Source organism: Dendrobates tinctorius, unplaced genomic scaffold, assembly GCF_039654945.1.
Source record: "Dendrobates tinctorius isolate UK_male_01 unplaced genomic scaffold, ASM3965494v1 ptg000062l, whole genome shotgun sequence".
Classification (NCBI taxonomy): domain Eukaryota; kingdom Metazoa; phylum Chordata; class Amphibia; order Anura; family Dendrobatidae; genus Dendrobates; species Dendrobates tinctorius.
Window position 1 is genome coordinate 3238037 of NW_027361730.1, and position 22464 is coordinate 3260500.

A 22464-nucleotide genomic window follows, 5' to 3' on the forward strand; every position below is an offset into this window, starting at 1 on the left:
GATTTCATGTACAGCTTTTCACAAATAATCATGTTCACATTCGTGTTGAGACCACTGAACCCTGTCTATGATTGGACACTTACTTTAAATCCAGTTTCACCCCCTACCATAGATTCACTTCTGTCATTTAATGGGGGCTTCTCCACATGCTCTTCAAATACAGTTGTAATGCCACTTGTACCAATTGTTAACCCCTCCTTGATATCCTGTGGTGAACACTGGTCTGTATTTTCACAATTTGGAGATGGATCTTCTTCCTGTTCAGAAGGGTCCTTAGAATTTACACTGGCATGGATAAGATTTGGCCACATATTTGCAGTATATTCATTAATGTCATACGGTTCGGGACAGGGTTCTTCATGTATTTCTGAATTTTTCTATAAAAATAAAATACATTTTATTTAGTACGATTTTCCTATGCTAGAAGTGTCATTATTGCAACTGAAATTTACCATAAATCAGTAAAATTGAGGAATTAAATCTATAACTACTCATGCTCAAGCTATTTATTGACAACAGATAAGGAAATGATAACAGATACTACAAGATTTTGTAACAAAGTTTTCATAGTCAAAATTATACTGACATAATTGTTGAGCTCCAAAAATTCAAAAGACAGGCCACCAAATAATGCAAGTGGCACAGCAAAATCATTATTATGCATTTATATAGCGCTATTTATTCCATGGTGCTTTACATGTGAAAAGGGGAAATATAGACAAGTATAATAAACATTTGTAAGACAAGGGACACACAAGTACATAAGGAGAGGGGACCCTGCCTGCGAGGGCTCACAGTCTACAGGGATGGGTGAGGATACAGTAGGAGAGGGTAGAGCAGGTCTTGCTGTGGTTCAGTAGACCGAGGATCATTGCAGGCTGTAGGCTTGTCGGAACAGGTGGGTCTTCAATTTCTTCTTGAAGGTTTCCGTTGATGGTGAGAGTCTGATGTGTTGCGGCAGGGAGTTCCAAAGTATGGGGGAAGCACGGGAGAAGTCTTTTATGCGGTTGTGGGAAGAAGAGATAAGGGGGGAGTAGATCATCTTTCTTCAGTTACAAGTTTTGCTGACTCTGATCATAAAATATAACATTTATTGAGTTTTCCCATGCCTAGAATGTCTAATGTGAAATCACCACTTTTAAACATGGACCGTTGACTCCTGAGTAGTGGAGACAGAGTGATGACTCTTCCTTTCCATAGTTTGGTGTAGACCTCTGAATCCAACATATGATGAAATATATAGGTACGGTAGTTTTTTCTATTAAGTTTGGTGTAATTTAGGAAATGTCATCATGTATTCATAAAAAATATACTTAATTTTACATGGAAGAACTTATTCAGGATAAGAAAAACACAGAACAATTCCACTCCTGTCCAGTCCAATTCTTGTATGTGGTACTGCAGCTCTTCCCCATTCATTTCATTAGAGCTACGTTGCAATCAGAAAAAAACAAAGCTTCTAGAAGAATTCAGCTAAGTTTTTCAAATGCTGAACAACCCAATTACCTGGCCGTCAAGACCCCAACTTCATCATAACCTATGGAATTAAATCGAATAGGTCAACATAGATGTTCAAAGTGCAACGGATTTTCGCCATCCAGATTTCACTTAATCAAGGAAACTTAAAATAAATAATTAGACAAATGAACATTTCAATTGGTTGCTTTGAAATGGATGCAAAAGTGAAATCCTGGACACGTTACAAAATCACAAAAGTATCAAACCTGCCTGCGCATATGTGCAATCTTCTGATGAACACTGCTGTTTATTTTCCGTGTTCACTGATCTCATTTTATCATGTTTCCCCAACTTTTCTTTCAATGAGGTCAAACTTCCAATCAGATCCTGCGTTGAAAGGAGGACATTCTTCACCGATGTACTAGAGGACGCCTCACATGGACTCTGTTCACAATAACAATTGTTTTCATACAGTATTAAACATTATATTGATTGCATATACCGCATAATAAAAAATTGTTTGTTTCTAGGAAAGGTAGCACAATCATAAAAGGCAATGGTATAAAAAAATTACCTGATGTAACCCAAAACACTGCAAAACAGGCATGTGTGTACAAAGCCACTCAGTATTTTATGTGTAACACCTGCACAGGGAACTGTCAGAGCAGCTACCAGTAAACTGGAGCTTACAGACACTAAGAAGAGTTTTGCAGCGGCTGTTAAACAGGGACCTACAGCCATTAAACATTTTTCCCCTGAGCGGCAGTAGATTACAATTCCCAGGGACCCATGTTTCAGTCAGATGACACGGCTTGGAAGGGCAGAGGGAGAGAGAGTGGATTGGAGGAGGAGGGACTTGGGGGGAGGGGGCAGGGGAGAAAGTGAAAGTAAATGTTCAGAGGAGAGAGAGCGTGGCAGCTTGCTATGAGAGACAGAGCAGTGTGGATCTGCATTCCTCTACGCTGCAGAGTGTGGCGGCCCCCACTGAGATACCCACGGTGCTGGAGAGAGCAAAGACCCGTAGAGTTCTGCCAGCACTCCCACCACATAAAGGCCTAAATCCTGCCGCCCCCAGCTGATGTCCAGAGAATCCTCCGACTGTTTGAGACACACAGTGAGTGCCCTTCTGAGACTTGTTGTTCTACCAGCGCTATTTACAGTGAGTACACTACAACCCAGACTATTGACAGTAATATTCATCTAAGTGCACCCACGGTTCTACTTTGCGCGCCAACATCCGCGGCAACTGGGCCCCAACATTTGGACTGAGTTGATACAAAAGAGGGGGAACCTGCTACGTTATATTTGCAGGGTCGGAGTAGAAGTAGACTGTGATGTGTATATGACTTTTATAGAGCACCGTTAATTGTATTGTATGTTATTCCTTTAAACCCACCTCAATTCTGCTGCATAGCAATAAATCTGTTAAACGGTTTTACTCCTGTTCCCTGAGTGTGTGTACTGAGCTGTGGCAGGGGTTTCCCGAATCAGCCCCTGGCAGAAGATAACTGACCTTCTGCAGCCCCAGAGAGAGAGCTCCAATCAAGATTCGGGTAGAGGCACAGCGCCCTAAAGAGGTGAGACCCCCCCATAACACCCAGTGTACCGTGGTAGCCCTAAAGGGGTGTTACATATGTAAACTCTAAATAGTGCTGTGTGGTTAAAGGAACATTGAAAATACACAATATTCATATCTTAAGGTCTTGTCCTTTTGATGTGTTGCAACTAAAACTAAAATGTATATTCACATATACATAATTATTCTGTAGCTGTCCCAGGAGATTAGCCATTTTGCGTCTCATGACAATCCTGTGATAAAGAGAAAAATCATTATATGGTAAATATAAAAACTACAATTTGCAAATATTGTTTACCTAAGTTATTATGTTGTTATTGGCCTTATATGCCAACCAGAACATAATTATTAATTTATCTAAGGAATATTTGCAACTTGTTGATTATGATAGCTACATTGATTACCGTATTTTCTTTATCAAAGGAATGTCATGAGACAAAAAAATGGCTGATCCCCTAGGACAGCTACAGAATAATTATGTATATGTGTTTTAGTTTTAATTACAACTTGTAAAAAGGAAAAGACATTAAAACAGGAATTGTACAAGACAATAAAATAATTATTTGCCACGGAGGTCGCATACTATACTGACTGACGTCTCGCTTGCTGTCCAAAGGATGTCATATTAATGTCAAAATTGTGGCCCACAGCCATGGGGCTCTGCGCATGCCAAACCAAAATTATATTGGACATTATGAAGAGTTTACAATTTTTATTCCCAAAACATCAAAATAATGTTCTCATACTGATAACCAAGTCAGCATTATCCTTCAGGAATAGATAAGAAGCCTGTTTTGTAAATCATTGCTTTTAAAACATTTTCACAGTTGACGCAGAAATGTGCAATGTGATTTCTTAAATTTTTCTGTTCAATTATGAAAATGCTTTAAAAACAATGATTTAGAAAACAGACTTCTAATCTATTACTGAAGGACAGTGCTGACTTGGTTCTCAGTATGAGAACATTATTTTGATATCGAGACCTATAGTCTGTGGCCTCCGTGACACCTGTTTCTTTTATTTCTCATTTCTTATCTTTATCTATACTTTTCTAAATGTGATATTGATTTTAAATACATTTTCTTTCTAATCAAACAACCTGTGAAAACCGGATTTTTACTAAGAGCCGCAAATTTCCATATGATCTGTATCTATAGCTGTAAGGAAACTGGCTGCAGCAGGAGCCTCTCCCCTCTGTTCTGTCTGCAAGTGGACAAAGATAATTGAGCCCCTCTTCTTGGCTAATCCTCACCCCTTCAAGAGGAAATTACCTGTTGTGTATTATGAATGATTTCTGCAAGACTGTTTCACAAAAATAAGTATACAGACACTTGGAATAAGTATATTTCCTGTTTACTTAATTTATACTTTAAAAATAAAGTTTGACTTCAGCACTTACCAGCTGGGACATTAAGGGCTTAACACTGTCATTGGTTTCATCAGCTTTATCTTCACTGGTCGTATAGCCATGTCCACTACACACACCTTTTTCATCACTCATCGGTTCTGGTTGTGATTTAATTTTGTGAACATCCCCAACAGTTGTGATTTCAGTTTCTGATTCTACCTCTGTTCTTGATTCCGTGTATTGTTTCTCTGCTGCACCTTTGGCTCTACTGACTGTGGTAGCGTCATTTAGTCCAGCCTGGGTCAGTTGATCTCCTCTCTCACTTGTGGCTACCTTTATTGTAGTATTTACATTGTCAAGTTTCTGTGCTGGGTATAATGTAGTCTTATAAGGACCTTTGTTTTTGTCCTCATTTTCAGTCTTTTGTTCGTTAGTACACATAGGTGCCTTTATATTAGGTACGTCATTGTCCCCTATTTCCTTACATGGGGGTAGAAATGTTGCTGTTGCCATTTTGCTTGGTACCTGAGAAGTTTCTTCCTTTATTGTCTCAAAGTCATCTGAAGACTCAACTTTCTCTAAGGTCAAATTTTTCATTGTATTTCTTTTCTCTGCTTTTTTGTTACATTGTGATTCCCCAGTGCTGTCACAGCCTTGTGAATGGCATGTCATCTGCTCTGCATCCTCTGCGTCTGTAATTGGAGGCTGTTGGTAGCGCAATAAATACAGTCAGACACTATCAATGCTAAACGAGAACATCTTGTTATTATTTTTTTAACTATTTGAATGATTCTAAACACTATTTTAATTTCCAGATAATTAGATCATAGTTAAAGGGTTACTTTCAACTTCTTGAAGTTGTAAAATTGCAAATTACTTATAAAAACAAGCAAGTTTACATATTTCCTTATTAACCCTCCGTCAGGCGCAATAGATCTGACAGGCACACAGTAATTAGTTTCACTTCTCTCTCCTTGCCCACTTATCAGAAAACCCCACCCCTCCTAGTTATCTCCTGACTCTACAGGCTCTGTGAAACCTGATATCACAGTGACTCAGCAGACCTTCTAGTGAGCAGATATCAACACTTTGGCTTCTCAGGCACATTGCGCCTGATTTCAACACAAATTGAAAGGTTAGTATTTTCTTTTTTTATTCATCACGATTGTGTATTTAGCTTGTTTTATGAAGGATTAATGCTAAGTTAGTGTACATAAGTACTGTTTTCTTAGACAAAAGGAGGGTGGCTTCTAAGGCACATTGCGCCCTAACACATACTCTTTCTCTCTTGCTTCAGATTTTCTGCTGCAATGGCCAGAAAACAGTATGATTCATCTAAACCCCTTCATTTAGAAGAAATGAAGATTTTTTGTTAGAAGATGATGAGGAAGAACCAGCAGTAACTGAGGATTTAGAGGAATCTAGTGACATTTCATCTGAAGATGAGGTAGCAGAATGTAACACTGATTCTGGAACAGAGCAGGATGGTGATGACACTGATACAGAGGAAACAGACACAGATCTAGCTTATTATTTGGGCAAAGATAAAAATACAAAGTGGAACAAAAAGGCACCCAAGAACAAACAGCGCAGAGAATCCCACAATATTATTACACACCTTCCTGGAGTTATTGGAAGTGCTAGAAAAGCTAAAACTGCAGTGGAATGTTGGAGTAATCTAATTACAGATAGCATGTTGGAAACTATTGTTCGGTTCACTAACCAGTATATTGACACAATCAAAGAGCAATTCTCCAGAGAGAGGGACATCAAAAACACTGATGTGATTGAACTCAAGGCATTTATTGGCTTGTTATACCTAGCTGGTGCTTTCAGAGCAAATAGGCAAAGTTCGGAGGAGCTGTGGGGGACAGACGGTGATGGCATCGAAAAATTCAGCCTTGTGATGAATCTGAAACGATTCAAAGTCCTGATCCGTTGCCTCCGTTTCGATGATCGAAGTACCCGGACAGAACGAAAAGGTTATGACCGGCTTGCACCAATTCGGGACATATTTCAACAATTTATTATGAATTGTCAAAAAAGCTATTGCCCGGGGCAAAACCTCACTATTGATGAGATGCTTCCAGGTTTCCGTGGAAGATGTGGTTTTCGGCAATATATACCATCAAAGCCAAACAAATATGGAATTAAAATTTTTGCCATGGTTGATGCAAGGATGATGTACACTATGAACATGGAAGTTTATTGTGGAAGACAGCCACCAGGTCCTTTCAATGTGAGCAACAAGCCTAGTGATGTGGTAAAGAGAATTGCTGAGCCAATGTTTGGATCTGGTCGAAATATCACTGCTGACAACTGGTTTACTGACTTTGATCTGATTGATTTTTTAAAAACGAAAAAGCTGTCATATGTGGGAACTGTTAGAAAAAACAAAAGGCAGTTGCCGCCAGATTTTCTATATACAAAAGGCAAACAACAGTATAGCACTATGTTTGGGTTCAGTAATGGAAAGATTTTAGTTTCTTACAACCCACGCGAGAGGAAAAATGTGATTTTGGTCTCTTCATTACATAATGATTACACCATTGATCCAGAGTCTGGGGAGCTAAGGAAACCAGAAATCATAACTTTTTATAATTTGACCAAAAGCGGCGTTGACACTGCTGACCAAATGTGTGGCAATTTCAATGTAAGTCGAAATACCAAACGCTGGCCGATGGTAATCTTCTTTACAATGCTGAATGTGGGTGGCATCAACTCACAAGTAATTTACCTCGGTAATGAACTTAAACAAATGCGCAGAAGAATGTACCTAAAACAATTGGCTAATGAACTGGTGAGTGGAGAGCTAAGCCTAAGAAGTACAAAGACGGTTGGAATGCCCCTTGCCCTGCAACACCGGTTGAAGAGATATCGTCCCAAGGACGTTCCAGAACAAACACCGACTCTACCACCTTCTAAAAGACGCAGTTGTACTACCTGCTCATTTGTATCTGGTTTCAGAAGGCTTTCTAAATATGACTGCAAAATATGTAAAGAATCAATCTGCCTTTCCCATGCAACTTTCGTCTGCCAGCCTTGCTTTTCTAAGTGTACCTGTGCTGCTTCTGCTGCAATTGAAACCACTGAAGATGAGTAGAAAATAATTAAGTAACATCTAAGTGCAATATCCTTTAAGTTTTTTTCCATAATTTTATATTTAAGCAATAGTTAAGTAAAGATAACTGGAGCCTATTTGGCGGTACTACCGAAAAGTGGTACTTTTAGTTTTAATAAGTTTATGGTTAATAAATGTTTTTTTTTGCAACTGATTTGGTGTAATCTCTTTTAATACATTCCTATGAAGGTCACTGACTACTTCTATAGTCCTGAAATTGAAATATGTAGCTACTATAGGTGGTTTTCTGACCTGTGCTTGTCAGGCACATTGCGCATGAACTGAGGAGAATCTATATTGCGCCTGACGGAGGGTTAAATATCTTTTCATTCTCAAGAACAGAAGGGATTTTGAATTCTATTATTTACCACTGCAGTCTATAAGTGGTGGCCGGTCTCCTAGACAACTAGCTCAGTGCTGGCAAGATCTTTACTATAGAGCTTGTACAGTTGTGGCCAAAAGTATTGACACCCCTGCAGTTCTGTCAGATAATACTCAGTTTCTTCCTGAAAATGATTGCAAACACAAATTCTTTGTTATTATTATCTTCATTTAATTTGTCTTAAATGAAAAAAACACAAAAAGAATTGTCCTAAAGCCAAATTGAATATAATTCCCCACCAAACATAAAAAAGAGGGTGGACAAAAGTATTGGCACTGTTTGAAAAATCATGTGATGCTTCTCTAATTTGTGTAACTAACAGCACCTGTAACTTACCTGTGGCACCTAACAGGTGTTGGCAATAACTAAATCACACTTGCAGCCAGTTGACATGGATTAAAGTTGACTCAACCTCTTTACTGTGTCCTTGTGTGTACCATATTGAGCATGAAGAAAAGAAAGAAGACCAAAGAACTGTCTGAGGACTTGAGAAACCAAATTGTGAGGAAGCATGAGCAATCTCAAGGCTACAAGTCCATCTCCAAAGACCTGAATGTTCCTGTGTCTACCGTGCGCAGTGTCATCAAGAAGTTTAAAGTCCATGGCACTGTGGCTAACCTCCCTAGATGTGGACGGAAAAGAAAAATTGACAAGAGATTTCAATGCAAGATTGTGCGGATGTTGGATAAAGAACCTCGACTAACATCCAAACAAGTTCAAGCTGCCCTGCAGTCCAAGGGTACAACAGTGTCAACCCGTACTATCCGTCGGTGTCTGAATGAAAAGGGACTGTATGGTAGGAGACCCAGGAAGACCCCACTTCTTACCCCGAGACATAAAAAAGCCAGGCTGGAGTTTGCCAAAACTTACCTGAAAAAGCCTAAAATGTTTTGGAAAAATGTTCTCTGGTCAGATGAGACAAAAGCAAAGGCATCAACATAGAGTTTACAGGAGAAAAAAAGAGGCATTCAAAGAAAAAAACACGGTCCCTACAGTCAAACATGGTGGAGGTTCCCTGATGTTTTGGGGTTGCTTTGCTGCCTCTGGCACTGGACTGCTTGACCGTGTGCATGGCATTATGAAGTCTGAAGACTACCAACAAATTTTGCAGCATAATGTAGGGCCCAGTGTGAGAAAGCTGGGTCTCCCTCAGAGGTCATGGGTCTTCCAGCAGGACAATGACCCAAAACACACTTCAAAAAGCTGAAAACTAGAAAATGGTTTGAGAGAAAGCACTGGAGACTTCTAAGGTGGCCAGCAATGAGTCCAGATCTGAATCCCATAGAACACCTGTGGAGAGATCTAAAAATGGCAGTTTGGAGAAGGCACCCTTCAAATATCAGGGACCTGGAGCAGTTTGCCAAAGAAGAATGGTCTAAAATTCCAGCAGAGCATTGTAAGAAACTCATTGATGGTTACCGGAAGCGGTTGGTCGCAGTTATTTTGGCTAAAGGTTGTGCAACAAAGTATTAGGCTGAGGGTGCCAATACTTTTGTCTGGCCCATTTTTGGAGTTTTGTGTGAAATGATCAATGTTTTGGTTTTTGCGTCATTCTCTTTTGTGTTTTTTCATTTAAGACAAATTAAATGAAGATAATAATACCAAAGAATTTGTGATTGCAATCATTTTCAGGAAGAAACTGAGTATTATCTGACAAAATTGCAGGGGTGTCAATACTTTTGGCCACAACTGTAAGCTCTTCTCTGAAGCCATCCAGATAGTGGGATTTGGCCATCTTCGGTTCTCCTGCACTCGTTCGTTGCTGCAGAGTCAAAGGTGCGTCTGCTTGCATAATCAAAGAAATTACAGTTTGGGTCATAAGAGTAGTGATGCCACTAGTTTAAACTGACAATCTTTCGAGAGGGCACCACCCCTGGTAAGCAGGAAGTCTGGGAAGCAGTGAACTCCTAAAGACAGAACATGAACCCCTTTAAGTGTTTTATCAATTTAAATATTTTTTCACACAACTCTAATTTCTATCTCTTCCCATCTTATGGGTAAGCAGTGTGTCTGCCTCACATAAAGCTCATAATCATATTTCCCTCTGGTCATCCTTATAGAATTATACACAAGGAAACAAACTGCATAGAGATTTATATTACTTCCCTTGAATTTACGGTAATATATCAACTGTTAAACAGCTGAAGTCTGTAAGGTTGCATTAGGTTGTGTGTGCATGGAAGTCTCATGAGGTTGTCCTGCGAATGTTGATTTTGTGGCATATGTATTGGTAAAAGGGACTTAAAGGGGTTCCTCAGGAATGTAATGAAGTAGCTCACATCACATAATTCAAACACGGTCCATCCTAGTCAAGTGTCAGGACAGGCTGCAGTCTTAAGAAACAGAGCTCTCAAAACCTGTGTGTCAACAGCCAAAGGATTTTATTTATCCATCCTCACTCCTCCATTCGCAGTTATCCCCGGAGAAGATACCGTATATTTCTTTTTTTTGTCACACACTTCTTGGCTCACTGAGGTGCATGTGCTTACGATACGGCTCTTGTCAGTTCACACACAGGTCTCGGGAGCAGTGTTTCTTCAGGTTGTAACCCGTTCCTGACTAGACATGAATGAATATCGTCGGATCCCTCCTTATTCAGTTCGCAAATAGCGCTTACCGAATAGCTGCAGCGGGAAACCAGATAACTGTAGCGCTCCCGATAATCAGCTGTTCGGCGCCGCAGCTGCATGTGTCGCGGCTGTGTGACAGTCAACAACAAACAGGCTCTCCATGCATGTGTTATAACTGTCACACAAGCACCCGCGATACATGCAGCTGCGGCACCAGACACCTGATTATCGGGAGCGCCCCAGTTATCCGGGTTCCCGCTGCAGCTATTCAGAAGCTCTATTAGCGAGCTGAATAAGCAGGGATTCAACGATATTCGCTCATGTCTAGTCCTGACATGAGCAGGATGAGATGTCATGTGAATTATGTGATGGGGCCGTTTTATTACATTCCCAGAGAACCTCTTTTAAGGTTGTGAAAACACAATTTGCGCATATCCAGAATATTAATTATATAAAAATTCTGAATATGTAATAGTTTTGGTTTTTTTCTGAATAAAGTACTCAAAACTCACAGAAACTCACAGTTTGCTTGATGAAGGGTGTGCAGGAAGTAAGATGCTCTTGAGCAAAGAGGAAGCATTCACCTACTAATGAATCAGGAGCATCAGACAACATACACCTTTGTTTGCGCCTTTTCACAAATCCTATTCCAGTCCCTGGTGGAGTAATATTTGTGGCATAGGGAACATTGCTACGCATCATGAATTTGACAAGCAGCAGTAACCATGACCTTGTCACATCACAGCTCCATGCACTTTATTGGAGCTGGGCAAATATAGCGTTAGAAAGCCAAAGGTCACATAATATTAGTGCAACCTCGAGTTGGACCAAATTTTTGCTACTTTTCAAAGCTTTTTATGCAAGAATACTACCGTAAAATTTTTGATAAATTAAGCCCATAATCTTTACAGGTAAATTAGAAAATTCAAAAAAATTACAACTATAAGTAATCTATGACTACTGGGTAGAATATTATTATGAACATACTAGAGGTACAGTATATAGCTGCAAAATGAAGATGATTACAATTACAATATTGAGCACACACTACTTTTTCTTCAAAATATCATAGATTTATCTATATTTCAGAAAAAGTTCCTTTTTTATATCAGCAGTTATTAATTGTGTTTTTAATTGATGTCCAGATATTTTGGAATCATCTGTTCATGCAGCACCTTTATTCATAACTAATCCAAAACCACTCTTCCACTTAAAACACACTTATATTCCCTTAATATAATTTGTCAGCAGGTTTTAGCAAAGTAATTTGAGAGGAGCATGATATAGTGGCAGAGATCCTGATTCAAGGGATGTGTCACTTATTAGGCTGTGTTCTGCAGTTGCAATACGATCAGTGTTTTATCAGCAGGAGATTATCACTGCCTGACTAGGTGCCACATGCAAAGCAGTCTAGACGTATAATCCCATTAAGATCACTGACTGGCAGCTTGCTCCCAATGTATAGTGTACACCGGAAACTACCAATTACTGTTGTGGGCTGGATTATACAGGAATCAGCATTCTGACCACCTGCAGCAGACAAAAAAGGATTTTAATCAAAACTGCATCAAACAATCCAGTAAGTGACACATCAGTGTAATCAGGCTATCTGCCCCTGCATCATTCAGTTTTCATATCAAAAACTTGCAGAGATTCTATTTAAACATTAATACAAGAAGAATTGTTTGTCTATGAGAACCCTATCTATGCTCTTCAACATTATTGCACAAGAAGGAAAACTTGTGGAATTCTGAAAATCATGGAATTGATAAACGCGTAAATAAAATGGCAATGATCAAAAAATGAAATCAACATTTTCTAAACATCTCGCTCGATTCAGTTTCAAGTATGACTACTGCGTGCAGAAATAAATGCACTTACACACCTTGGCTACTATTAAAGAGGTTGCTATTTCTTGTCTGAAGAATGTACTGCTATGCTGAGTTCAGCTTGGCATGCAGCACAACAAGATCCGCTGCTGGCAGCTCCCTTTGCAATAGCCGACCAATGACATCCCAGACAGGCGAGGATACAGACAGAAGAGGTCCTCTGTACACGCACAATACAAGGGCCTTTTGTAATCCAATAACTTATCATAATGCACAATCCCACCTGGTTTGGAACATAATCACCAATGGTATGTCCGACCTTGGCCCCAGATGTGCTCAATGTGAAACATGTCCAGTGGTGCTGCAGGCCATGAGAGCATGTTTTGGCCACAGATTCTGCTCACAATAGCATAATAAACCTACATAGTATGGTGAGCATAAAGTAAGGTGCCTATAGACACAATAATACAAGAATTCTTCATTTTCTTCTTCACAATAACATGAGCAACATGAAGCCTGGCACTGTTCTGGATGAGTTATTCCAGCACCCAATGGGGACCCCTTCAATCTCCGCAATTTACTCTATAATGAGTCCGTATTTGTTAAACCCTCTCCCAGATGCTTTTTGTCATGATCCCAGTGCAGGTTTTGACCTGCATGTCAGGGGTTAAGTCTTGATCCCAGCGCAGACTCTGACCTGCACACCTGGGGTTTATTATTGTGGTCTCTCTTTGGTTCGGGGAGAGCTTCTTATAGCCCTGGGAAGCTCCAATACCAGTCAGTTTTACTTTTGTCCTTGGCTGAGTGTGTCAACCCCTGTGTGCCTGTGTTCTAGCTTGCTTGTATGGTTCTGACTCGGTTTTGTCCCTCGTTGTGTTTGCCTTTTGATTCTGTACTGTGTACCTGCTTCTCTGGTTTTCTGACTCCTGCTACGTCCCTGACTATTCCTGATTAGCCTCCTTCTTGTGTACCGCATTGCCTCTCTCATTTACTGACCTCGGCTTGCTTTGGATTTCGTCTCCCTCTGGTGCCCCGTCCTTTCCCTGGTGTCCAGTGGCCCCCTTTCCCCTCTTCTCTGCTCCAGTGTCCCTGTAGCATCCTGCACTCATCTCCAGCAGCAGGATACTAAGCCCTGCCCTCTGTGGTCACGTGCTGCAGGACCTGTCAGTAAACTCACCACCCGGTGTTCTGCTCACTCCAGCCCTGCTGTAATGCTGTCATCTTGTCCAGCTCCTGGACGCTGTTAGTACAGATGTCACAGGCCGTCAAAGGCTCTCACTGTCAGGGTTGCTGAAACTGCTGGTAAGTGCCCACCTGGTGGTTTCCCCTGACATTTTTTTTTTAAATATTGGAGGCTACAATTGGATGATATTGAGGCTCCCTCCAGGATCAAGAACGGTTGGTCTCTCTTCCGGAAACACATAATAAATGAATCTTGGAGGGAGACTCAATTCAAAATCATGCATGGAGCTTTTTATGCGTGTAATATCCATAGATCAGATCCTAACTCTGATAAACTTATTGCATGCCCCAAGTGTCAGCTCCCTAAATCAGACCTGATACATAGATTATGGTCATGTCAATCTATTGCCTCATTCTGGGTCTCAGTTTCTGGTTTGATAGATGAATTATGGAGCAACATAACACCATTATCGTTGGCGATCTTGCACTCTTGGGGAGATGTGGTGACGAGGGATTGTGGGGGGGGGCCCCAGAAAACTTTTACATACTATTCTAATTTTGGCTAAAAAGTTGATCCTCAAGCAATGGCTCAGTCCGTCAACCCCATTACTATCTGACTTGATGGCCCAATTACATCATTATATGATGGTAGAGCAAGGGGATGTGTGGCGCCCCTGAGGCTCAGTCGCCACAGAGGTACTGCACCTCCTCCTGAGGTGTGGTATTCCACCATCCAGGTAAGGTGGAGACACCTGACCACACTCCAACACCTGCATCCCACACCACAAAGTAGTGTAGCAAAGCACCTTCGGCGGCTCCCTGCTTGGAGTGTAGCAAAGCACCCATTGGTGGCTCCCTGCTTGGAACACGAAACGTGCTGGGAGGTGGGTGGAGTTAGATTACATTACAAAGAGCGGGAAGAGTTTAGGATTGAGAGGTCAGTTGGTTAGAGAGTTGGGGAGAGAAGGAGATCCCCGGAGAGAGGGATAGATGGATGGAAATGCTGCAGCAGATCCCAGTGACCTGGGTCTGCTGGCACAGGAAAGGAAGAGAGAGAGAGAGCAACATAGACTGAAAGCCTGATTCTCCATAGAAAGAAAGATTAGTACGGAACGTGAGGAGTAAAAGAGAACAGAGGACGTGGGTTAGAAGAGAACCCTTCCTAGAAGTTCTAAGCGCAAGGCCGGGGCCCGGTCCCTGAGGTTTTATGGATACTTATGGTCCTGCAGCAGACACCGGAGGAATAGAAGTAGTGACCACTTTATTCCCACACAAGACTTGGGGGCACAACAGCAACTGGATAGTGAGCCGGGACTTAGTAGCAAGGAGTCCTCGAAGCAGGCTACAGCTGTCTGCTGTACAAGTAGAGTTCATAAGAACATCGGACAGGAGGAACTCCAGTGTAACTCAGTACTAGGAGTACTTCATTTAAAGGCGCTATAAGAGGAGTCGCTCAGAAAGGCACATGTTGGCGGAGTGTTGAAAAGGAGTATTCCATCTGGCCTGGAGGTTGACTGAGTCCCTGACCCGGAGGACACGGCACGGAGGCAGGCACCTGTTTGTACAACAGACTGTGAGTAAAGCTTTGGAACTACATGCCCCGTGTCCTCCACTTATTCTTGCGCCCACCCGCTCAGCACTGCTAAATCCTTTGCGCCAGACACTATACCATCTACGTGCCACTTCACCTACTCTGCCCTGGGACTACAGCCCTGCCTGTGGAGGGCTATAACATCATTGCTGCACCACACCATCTGTCCCAGAGGATCTGTCTGCAGCGTCGGCTTACATCTCCCTTGCCGAACACCACAGGTGGCGTCACGAATCACTTATAAACTTTCATCACCATAAGCACACTGAACATTCCCCTTTTACAATGGGCGCCCAGGGCCACGGGCCGGGTCCCAGCTGCCGTGACATCCCCCATTGAAGCTCATCGGGCCCGGTACCGAGTACCTCACTGCCCTGGGAGGGCGACCCATAAAACTTGGCGTCACGAATAGGATGATGAGACCCAATGCCATTGGGTTCTGTGTGCCTAAGATTCAAACATTTTGAAAAATGTGCAGAAGACCTAATTTAATAGACTGTAAAATGAACGTTAGAAATGGCCGCCGACTCGGTGAAGAAGAGCGTGACAACATGGGTGGTCCTAAGAAAAGACCGCGAATTGTCCAGGGCCTCACCTGTCTGAGCTTCAATGCGACAGCAACATAGCCCACCCCCCGAGGGGTTCGTATACTGGCCTGGTATGGAGGAGTAGGAAGAAGATGCCGCCCTGAGAAGGAGGGGCGAGAGCCAGTGGCGGGGAAAAAGCCCAGGAAGGAAGAAGAACACCAGAACGCCATATTGGAAGGAGAAGGGAGGAGGCCTGCGGAGTGCAAGGAGGTTGAGCTGAGTCTCCTCAGTGCAATTGCTGAAGGCTCTAACCCGGCTTCCAGGATGAACTGTCAACAGCTAGAAGAGGAGATTGCCCGGTTGACTAACGAACTGTGGCTGAAGCAGGAGGCGCTCTGGAAGAAGTGGCAGCCCACCCTGGAGGGGACTACACCCGCGGTACCCCAGTCACCGGTACCCGCCGTCGCTGCACCGGATCTTCCCCAGGAAAACCCTGTAGAGCCTGCGACAGCTGCAATACCACCGTCAGCGTCCCCTGCAATCTCTCCGTTACCACCGCCGCTATGTGAAGCTTTGGGAGCTGAAGCAGAGGAAGCGGAGTTCCCGTCAGGACCCAGCGCGGTTGCGCAGGTCCCACCGGAGACCCCCGGAGACCGGACAACTACAACCACCACCACTGTCACCCGGACCCGCACCGTGCCTGCACCGGAGACGGGACTGCACCGCCAGGAGGCACCAGGTACGCACGTCGCCCCTGAGGTTGGGGAAGCCACTAGGTGCCCGCCGGGTACAGCGGCCGGACAGGTGGTGTTGGACTTGGTTTGGGACCGGGATATCAGTCCCCGGGGGGGAAACATCTGAACCCCTGACAGTGGTGCCACGGTCCACAGTGGGCAGGGGCCGGTCCCGGGAGGAGGAGGAGGAAGGTACAAGGGACTAGTGTCAGGAAACCATCTGCCAACTGGCAACTGAGCAGCGGGAGAGAGAACAGGAGGTTGGCTGTGCTGGGCCCTGACCTGGACAGCAAGGAGAGAGCCCGTGCTGGTCACTATGTGTCCCGGGATTCGGCAGGATGGGGCCAGGTCCTTAATGTGAACCACGAGCGGGGGTTCGGCTTCACCGCAGACCCTACACGGATCTCCGACCTGTTCTTTAGCCGGAGAGATATGGAGTCTCATTTCCGGAAAGGACACCCTGCTCAAGACCTGCAACCGGGGGAATATGTGACCTTCACACGGCATAAAGGGCTCCGTGGCTGGTACGCTTTAAACGTACGCCGGATACCAGAGGATTTCCTTGCCACCTTCAGGAAGGAAAAGGCTTGCACTTCCCCGGTACCTTCCACAGTGGTCACTAAAACTGTGTTTGTACCCACGCCAGTAAGTCATGCTACGTCTGTACCAATCCAGCATCCCTGGGTACAAGTCACCACCCCTGCTGTACCTCAGGCAGCAGCCATGCCATCTGAAAACCGGCAATTCTTCAACCCACCAGGAGGTGGACACCCAGAGCATCTCCCCTGGAAGCAGCCCAAGCAACCAGCTTCCAGATCCCCAGGAGGGGATCATTAGCCATAATCTTGATTTGAACTAACTTTTGTTGCCCAGGAGGGTATTAGCAAGTTTCCAGTTTTCTATTTTTTTTCTATTTTTGATTATGATGTTTATCTGTTGATCCCCTTCTTGCCCAGTTTGATTGGCAGCATTTTTCATACTTGAACTGTGGAGATCATGGACGCTGAGTGATCCAGAACTGTCATTGTAAATAGTTTGCACCTCTTAAGGTGCTTTCTCTTGGTTTTACATAGGAACCTTCCCTTGGAACAAGGACTACCTCGTTATAAGGATATTTCCAGACACGATGGCTGGTCCAATGTCTACTCTTTGCACTTATGAATAATGCTTAGTATTTTTGAACAAGAAACTAGAAAGAGATAATGTGTAGTAAAAGTATTAATGACAGATTTTATAGGGTTCAATTGAGAAAGAAATATAGAGAATGTTTTATAATGTCTGAATAAAGATGTGAGAATTGAATAAAAATATGCAGATGACGAACCAGGCAATAGCGGTTGTCACTCCTAGGACAAAAAGAAAAGAAGAGAGTAGAAAATGTGAAAGATAACAGAAAAGAAATGTGTTGCTAGAAAATGTGTTACTCAAGCTGATAGTGAATTTGCGTCCATAGCACTTTAAATTAGGTAGCATAACTTTAAATATAGATAGACAGTTAAATTGTTTGTAACGTTCAAGAAACAGTGCCTCCCACATTGGGAAGTTTAGATAATAACTGTTTATTAGCATTACAAAAATTTTGTATGTTCCTGTATTTGTCCATCTTTGCTTCTTTTTCAGCCCGCGGACGTGCTGTGTTTAATGGGGGGGTATGTGGCGCCCCTGAGGCTCAGCCGCCACAGAGGTACTGCACCTCCTCCTGAGGTGTGGTATCCCACCATCCAGGTAAGGTGGAGACACCTGACCACACTCCAACACCTGCACCCCACACCACAAAGTAGTGTAGCAAAGTACCTTCGGCGGCTCCCTGCTTGGAGTGTAGCAAAGCACCCATTGGTGGCTCCCTGCTTGGATCACGAAATGTGCTGGGAGGTGGGTGGAGTTAGTTTACATTACAAAGAGCGGGAAGAGTTTAGGATTGAGAGGTCAGTTGGTTAGAGAGTTGGGGAGAGAAGGAGATCCCCGGAGAGAGGGATAGATGGATGGAAGTGCTGCAGCAGATCCCAGTGACCTGGGTCTGCTGGCACAGGAAAGGAAGAGAGAGCAACATAGACTGAAAGCCTGATTCTCCATAGAAAGAAAGATTAGTACGGAACGTGAGGAGTAAAAGAGAACAGAGGACGTGGGTTAGAAGAGAACCCTTCCTAGAAGTTCTAAGCGCAAGGCCGGGGCCCGGTCCCTGAGGTTTTATGGATACTAATGGTCCTGCAGCAGACACTGGAGAAATAGAAGTAGTGACCACTTTATTCCCACACAAGACTTGGGGACACAACAGCAACTGGATAGTGAGCCGGGACTTAGTAGCAAGGAGTGTCATGAACTCATTTTCTGCTCCACCAGTTGAGAGTTCCCCTTCCGTTCTCCCTCTGGTGGTGACAGGAGGTAGTGCTGTTGGTTTAAGTGGTAGTGATCTGCCACCTGATGAGGAAGATAACGATTGGATCTCTGGAGTATCAGACTGGATATAAGACAGTCGACACCCTATCTGGGTGCTGGTGATTCAGTCTGCTTCTCAGGTCCTGGACTTCAGCTCTCTTCCAGTCTTCTCAAGTTAAGTTTGTTTTTTGCTAATGTTCACACTTGCGCTTGTTGGTCAATTCAGTTTTTTGTGTAATCAGCTTGCCCCTGCTTGGGCTATGCTGAATTTCCACTCCTATTAATCAGTATTTTCCAATCTGCTTTTTGTTCCTTATTAGATTGGCCTCTTTTTTGCTCTGTCTCAGAATATTTCAGAGTGCTGATATAGGTTTAGAAGTCTAGTGACTTCAGGGTTAATTTTGCTATCAGAAGTGTTGGACAATATTTTTGTAGGCTTTTTTTGACAGATTGCAGACAGTGTCTTTTCTTTCCTGTCCTATTTAGTTAGCCGGGCCCCATCGTTTGCTCAGCCTATTTTCCTGCCTTTGTTTGTAATTTCATCTTGTTTCACCGTCAATACATGTGGGGGGCTGTCTTTCCTTTGGGGTCTGCTCTGGGGCAGTTAGTTTTCCTCTTTTCCTGCTTTAGGCTTATGTAGCTCTCCGGTTGTGACGAGGCGTCTAGGACCATTGTAGGAACGCTCTACGACTGCTGCTAGTTGTGCGGTTAAGTTCAGGGATCTGAAATCTGCATAGTTACCAACTTCTCTGGTTTTCTGAGACTTAGCTTGTTGTTTATTTTTTCCTCCTCGGTGACCCATTCATAACAAAGGAGTCCCCGAAGCAGGCTACAGCTGTCTGCCATACAAGTAGAGTTCATAAGAACATCGGACAGGAGGAACTCCAGTGTAACTCAGTACTAGTAGTACTTCATTTAAAGGCGCTATAAGAGGAGACGTTCAGAAAGGCAGATGTTGGCGGACTGTTGAAAAGGAGTATTCCATCTGGCCTGGAGGTTGACTGAGTCCCTGACCCGGAGGACACGGCACGGAGGCAGGCACCTGTTTGTACAACAGACTGTGAGTAAAGCTTTGGAACTACATGCCCTGGTGTCCTCCACTTATTCTTGCGCCAACCCGCTCAACACTGCTACATCCTTTGCACCAGACACTATACCATCTACGTGTCACTTCACCTACTCTGCCCTGGGACTACAGCCCTGCCTGTGGAGGGCTATAACTTCATTGCTGCACCACATCATCTGTCCCAGAGGATCTGTCTGCAGCGTCAGCTTACATCTCCATTGCCGAACACCACAGGTGGCGTCACGAATCACTTATAAACTTTCATCATCACCATAAGCACACTGAACATTCCCCTTTTACAATGGGCACCCAGGGCCATGGGCCGGGTCCCAGCTGCCGTGACATCCCCCATTGAAGCTCATCGGGCCCGTTACCGAGTACCCCACAGCCCTGGGTGGGCGACCCAGATGCACTTATGAACAAAGAGACACAAGCAGGGAAATTTTTTATCAAAATGGAAACAATTTATTGGTAAATTTTGTAATGCTGAAGAGAGACGAAAGATAATCGAGCCTTTCTCAACGAAGTGGTACTTAACGGAAAGCCTTAAAAATCGTCTAGGAGTCCTGAGATTAGAGAACTAAAATTGTCACTGTCAAATAGGGTTTGGGATCAGTTGAAAAGGGGAGAGGCATACTAATTAAGTGGTTTGAGGTTTTTTTTTGAGGCAGGTTAGAAGAGTTTCCCCCTACACCCCCACCCCCTTCCCCCTCCCTTTCTCTTCTTTTTTTTCTTTTCTGTTCTGATACTATTCCCAGACAGGAAATGGTAAATTGTTATGTTAGCTTTATTGCTTTTGAATTTGAGACATCCTATATCTTTCTGTATGGAAACATTGGAAAATGATATTCGTGATGCTATCATTTCATAGAATGCTGAAGTTAAAATGGTTCATTACATCTGCAGCATAGATAACGTGCTGCTCTTTGTTATATTTTGTTAATGTGAAAATTTTCAATAAAAAAATTATACAAAATAACAAACAAACCATGAAGCCTGGCATTGTCAAGTTAAAAAGCACCTCCTGGGACAGTTTCACATTCCTACATGAAGACCTTTTCATGGTGCTGCCTTGTGGTCTTAAGACCAATCTTCAGGTATTTATGCATCCAAGACAAAAGTGGGACTCGTAGCTGAAGAGGATAGCACTTCATTCTAGCCTCCATCGCTATCTTGTTCTGCACCATGATAGCCTTTGAGAGCGGTGACATGAGGTCAATGGAACACCTGTAGCTAGACATCTGGCATGTAGTCCAAAGTCATGATAACACCTTCTAATGGTTTGTGTAGATAATGTAAGATGAATTAGGATTGTAAAACATTATGAATAACTATGTGCCATCCTTCGAATCTGATGAGACTATGTGGACATCACCATAAAGAGGTTTCACAAGAGAACATCATACTGGTCTTACTCTGGTGATTATGCAGTGGGGAGGCATCATTTATGGTATGCAGACTCCTCTAGTCTTCATTCCAGGTACACTAACATCTCGGCGTTACATTGATTTTGTCGTGGAACCAGTGGTACAGCCATTTTTACAAAGTGTCCCAAGAGTTGCTCATTTTGCTCATGCTACTGTGAGCAGCCTACATGGCCTGAAAGGGCTACCATGGCCTCCCGCATCCCCAGACTTGTCTCTCATAGAGCATATCTGGGACATCATTGGTCGATAATTTCAAAGGGTGCTGCCAGCAGCGAACCTTGATGATTTGCATGTCTACTTGCACTCAATGTTGCGGAACATTCATCAGACAACCACAATAACCTCACTGATAGCAGTAAAAGGCATGTAAGTGCTTGTATTTGTGCACGTGATGCGATACTGAATGAATTGAGATGTTTGTTTTCCTTTATTCATCATTAGCATATCAGTAACATGTCTATTGATCCTGTGATTTCCATAATTCTATGACTTTTCCTTCTTGGTGTTACAAATTCAATGTTGACGAGTGTATATTCATAAGCAAAATTTTGATTTCAGACATGAATAGATAACCACCTGTCTATCTTCTTTTGTTAGCGTTGTAGTTGGTTTGCGTTCTGGACAATCCTCCCACAAATTGCCATGGCTGTCACTTAGAAAACAATCAGCAAGTAGTTCCCATGAATCTCCCTGATCTCCGTTTACTGGAACACGACTGTGGTCATCAGTCTCTTCCTCACCTTTGAGCAGGACGACTTGGGATTCTTCAGCCGAAGACTCCTATAAAATAAGCTTTACCTGAAAACACTGGGGCACAATGACATATGAGACTCTGCATTCATTTAAAGTGTATTAATCATTTGAAAATGTGTCTGACCCATTTCAGAGAAGTCTTAAGAAAAGAATATTGTTAATAACACAAATATATTGTTAGTTAAATCATCTCTAGTGATCTAAATTGGAATAAAACACTAAAATAAAATTCTATACCCCACTTTTGTATAAGCTATACATAGCTTTGATCACATACTCAAGATTTCCTTCTAAATGCAAAAAGGGTCCCAATAACAAGAACCAATAGCAATATTTGTCGTAGCCAGATGATCTAGGGGACATCCACATTATCCTGTACATTAAAGAAAATAAGCACAATCGACAGTTAATCACTAACCTCCAAAGTACTGACACTTCCATTCGCTTCAGATGATTCTTCACCTGGGCCCAAAATTAGATCACCATTTTCAGAATCTGTGAGTATAACAACCACTCTTCTCACT

The 22464-nt window shown here is 42.9% G+C and overlaps 1 protein-coding gene across 1 annotated transcript in view; it reads right to left on the reverse strand.

The window, feature by feature from the left end:
• The window catches only part of LOC141092856 (uncharacterized), an 82550-nt gene extending 60590 nt beyond the window's left edge, over positions 1-21960 (reverse strand). The window contains exons 1-6 of the mRNA XM_073579171.1: positions 21764-21960; positions 4434-5087; positions 1725-1902; positions 1507-1537; positions 1324-1429; positions 84-377 (exon numbers count right to left, since the gene is read on the reverse strand). Of these exons, the coding sequence (XP_073435272.1) occupies positions 84-377; positions 1324-1429; positions 1507-1537; positions 1725-1902; positions 4434-5054 (1230 nt within the window). The 5' untranslated portion in view covers positions 5055-5087; positions 21764-21960. The remainder of the gene's footprint in view (positions 1-83; positions 378-1323; positions 1430-1506; positions 1538-1724; positions 1903-4433; positions 5088-21763) is intronic.
• Between the last annotated feature and the right edge of the window lie 504 nt (positions 21961-22464).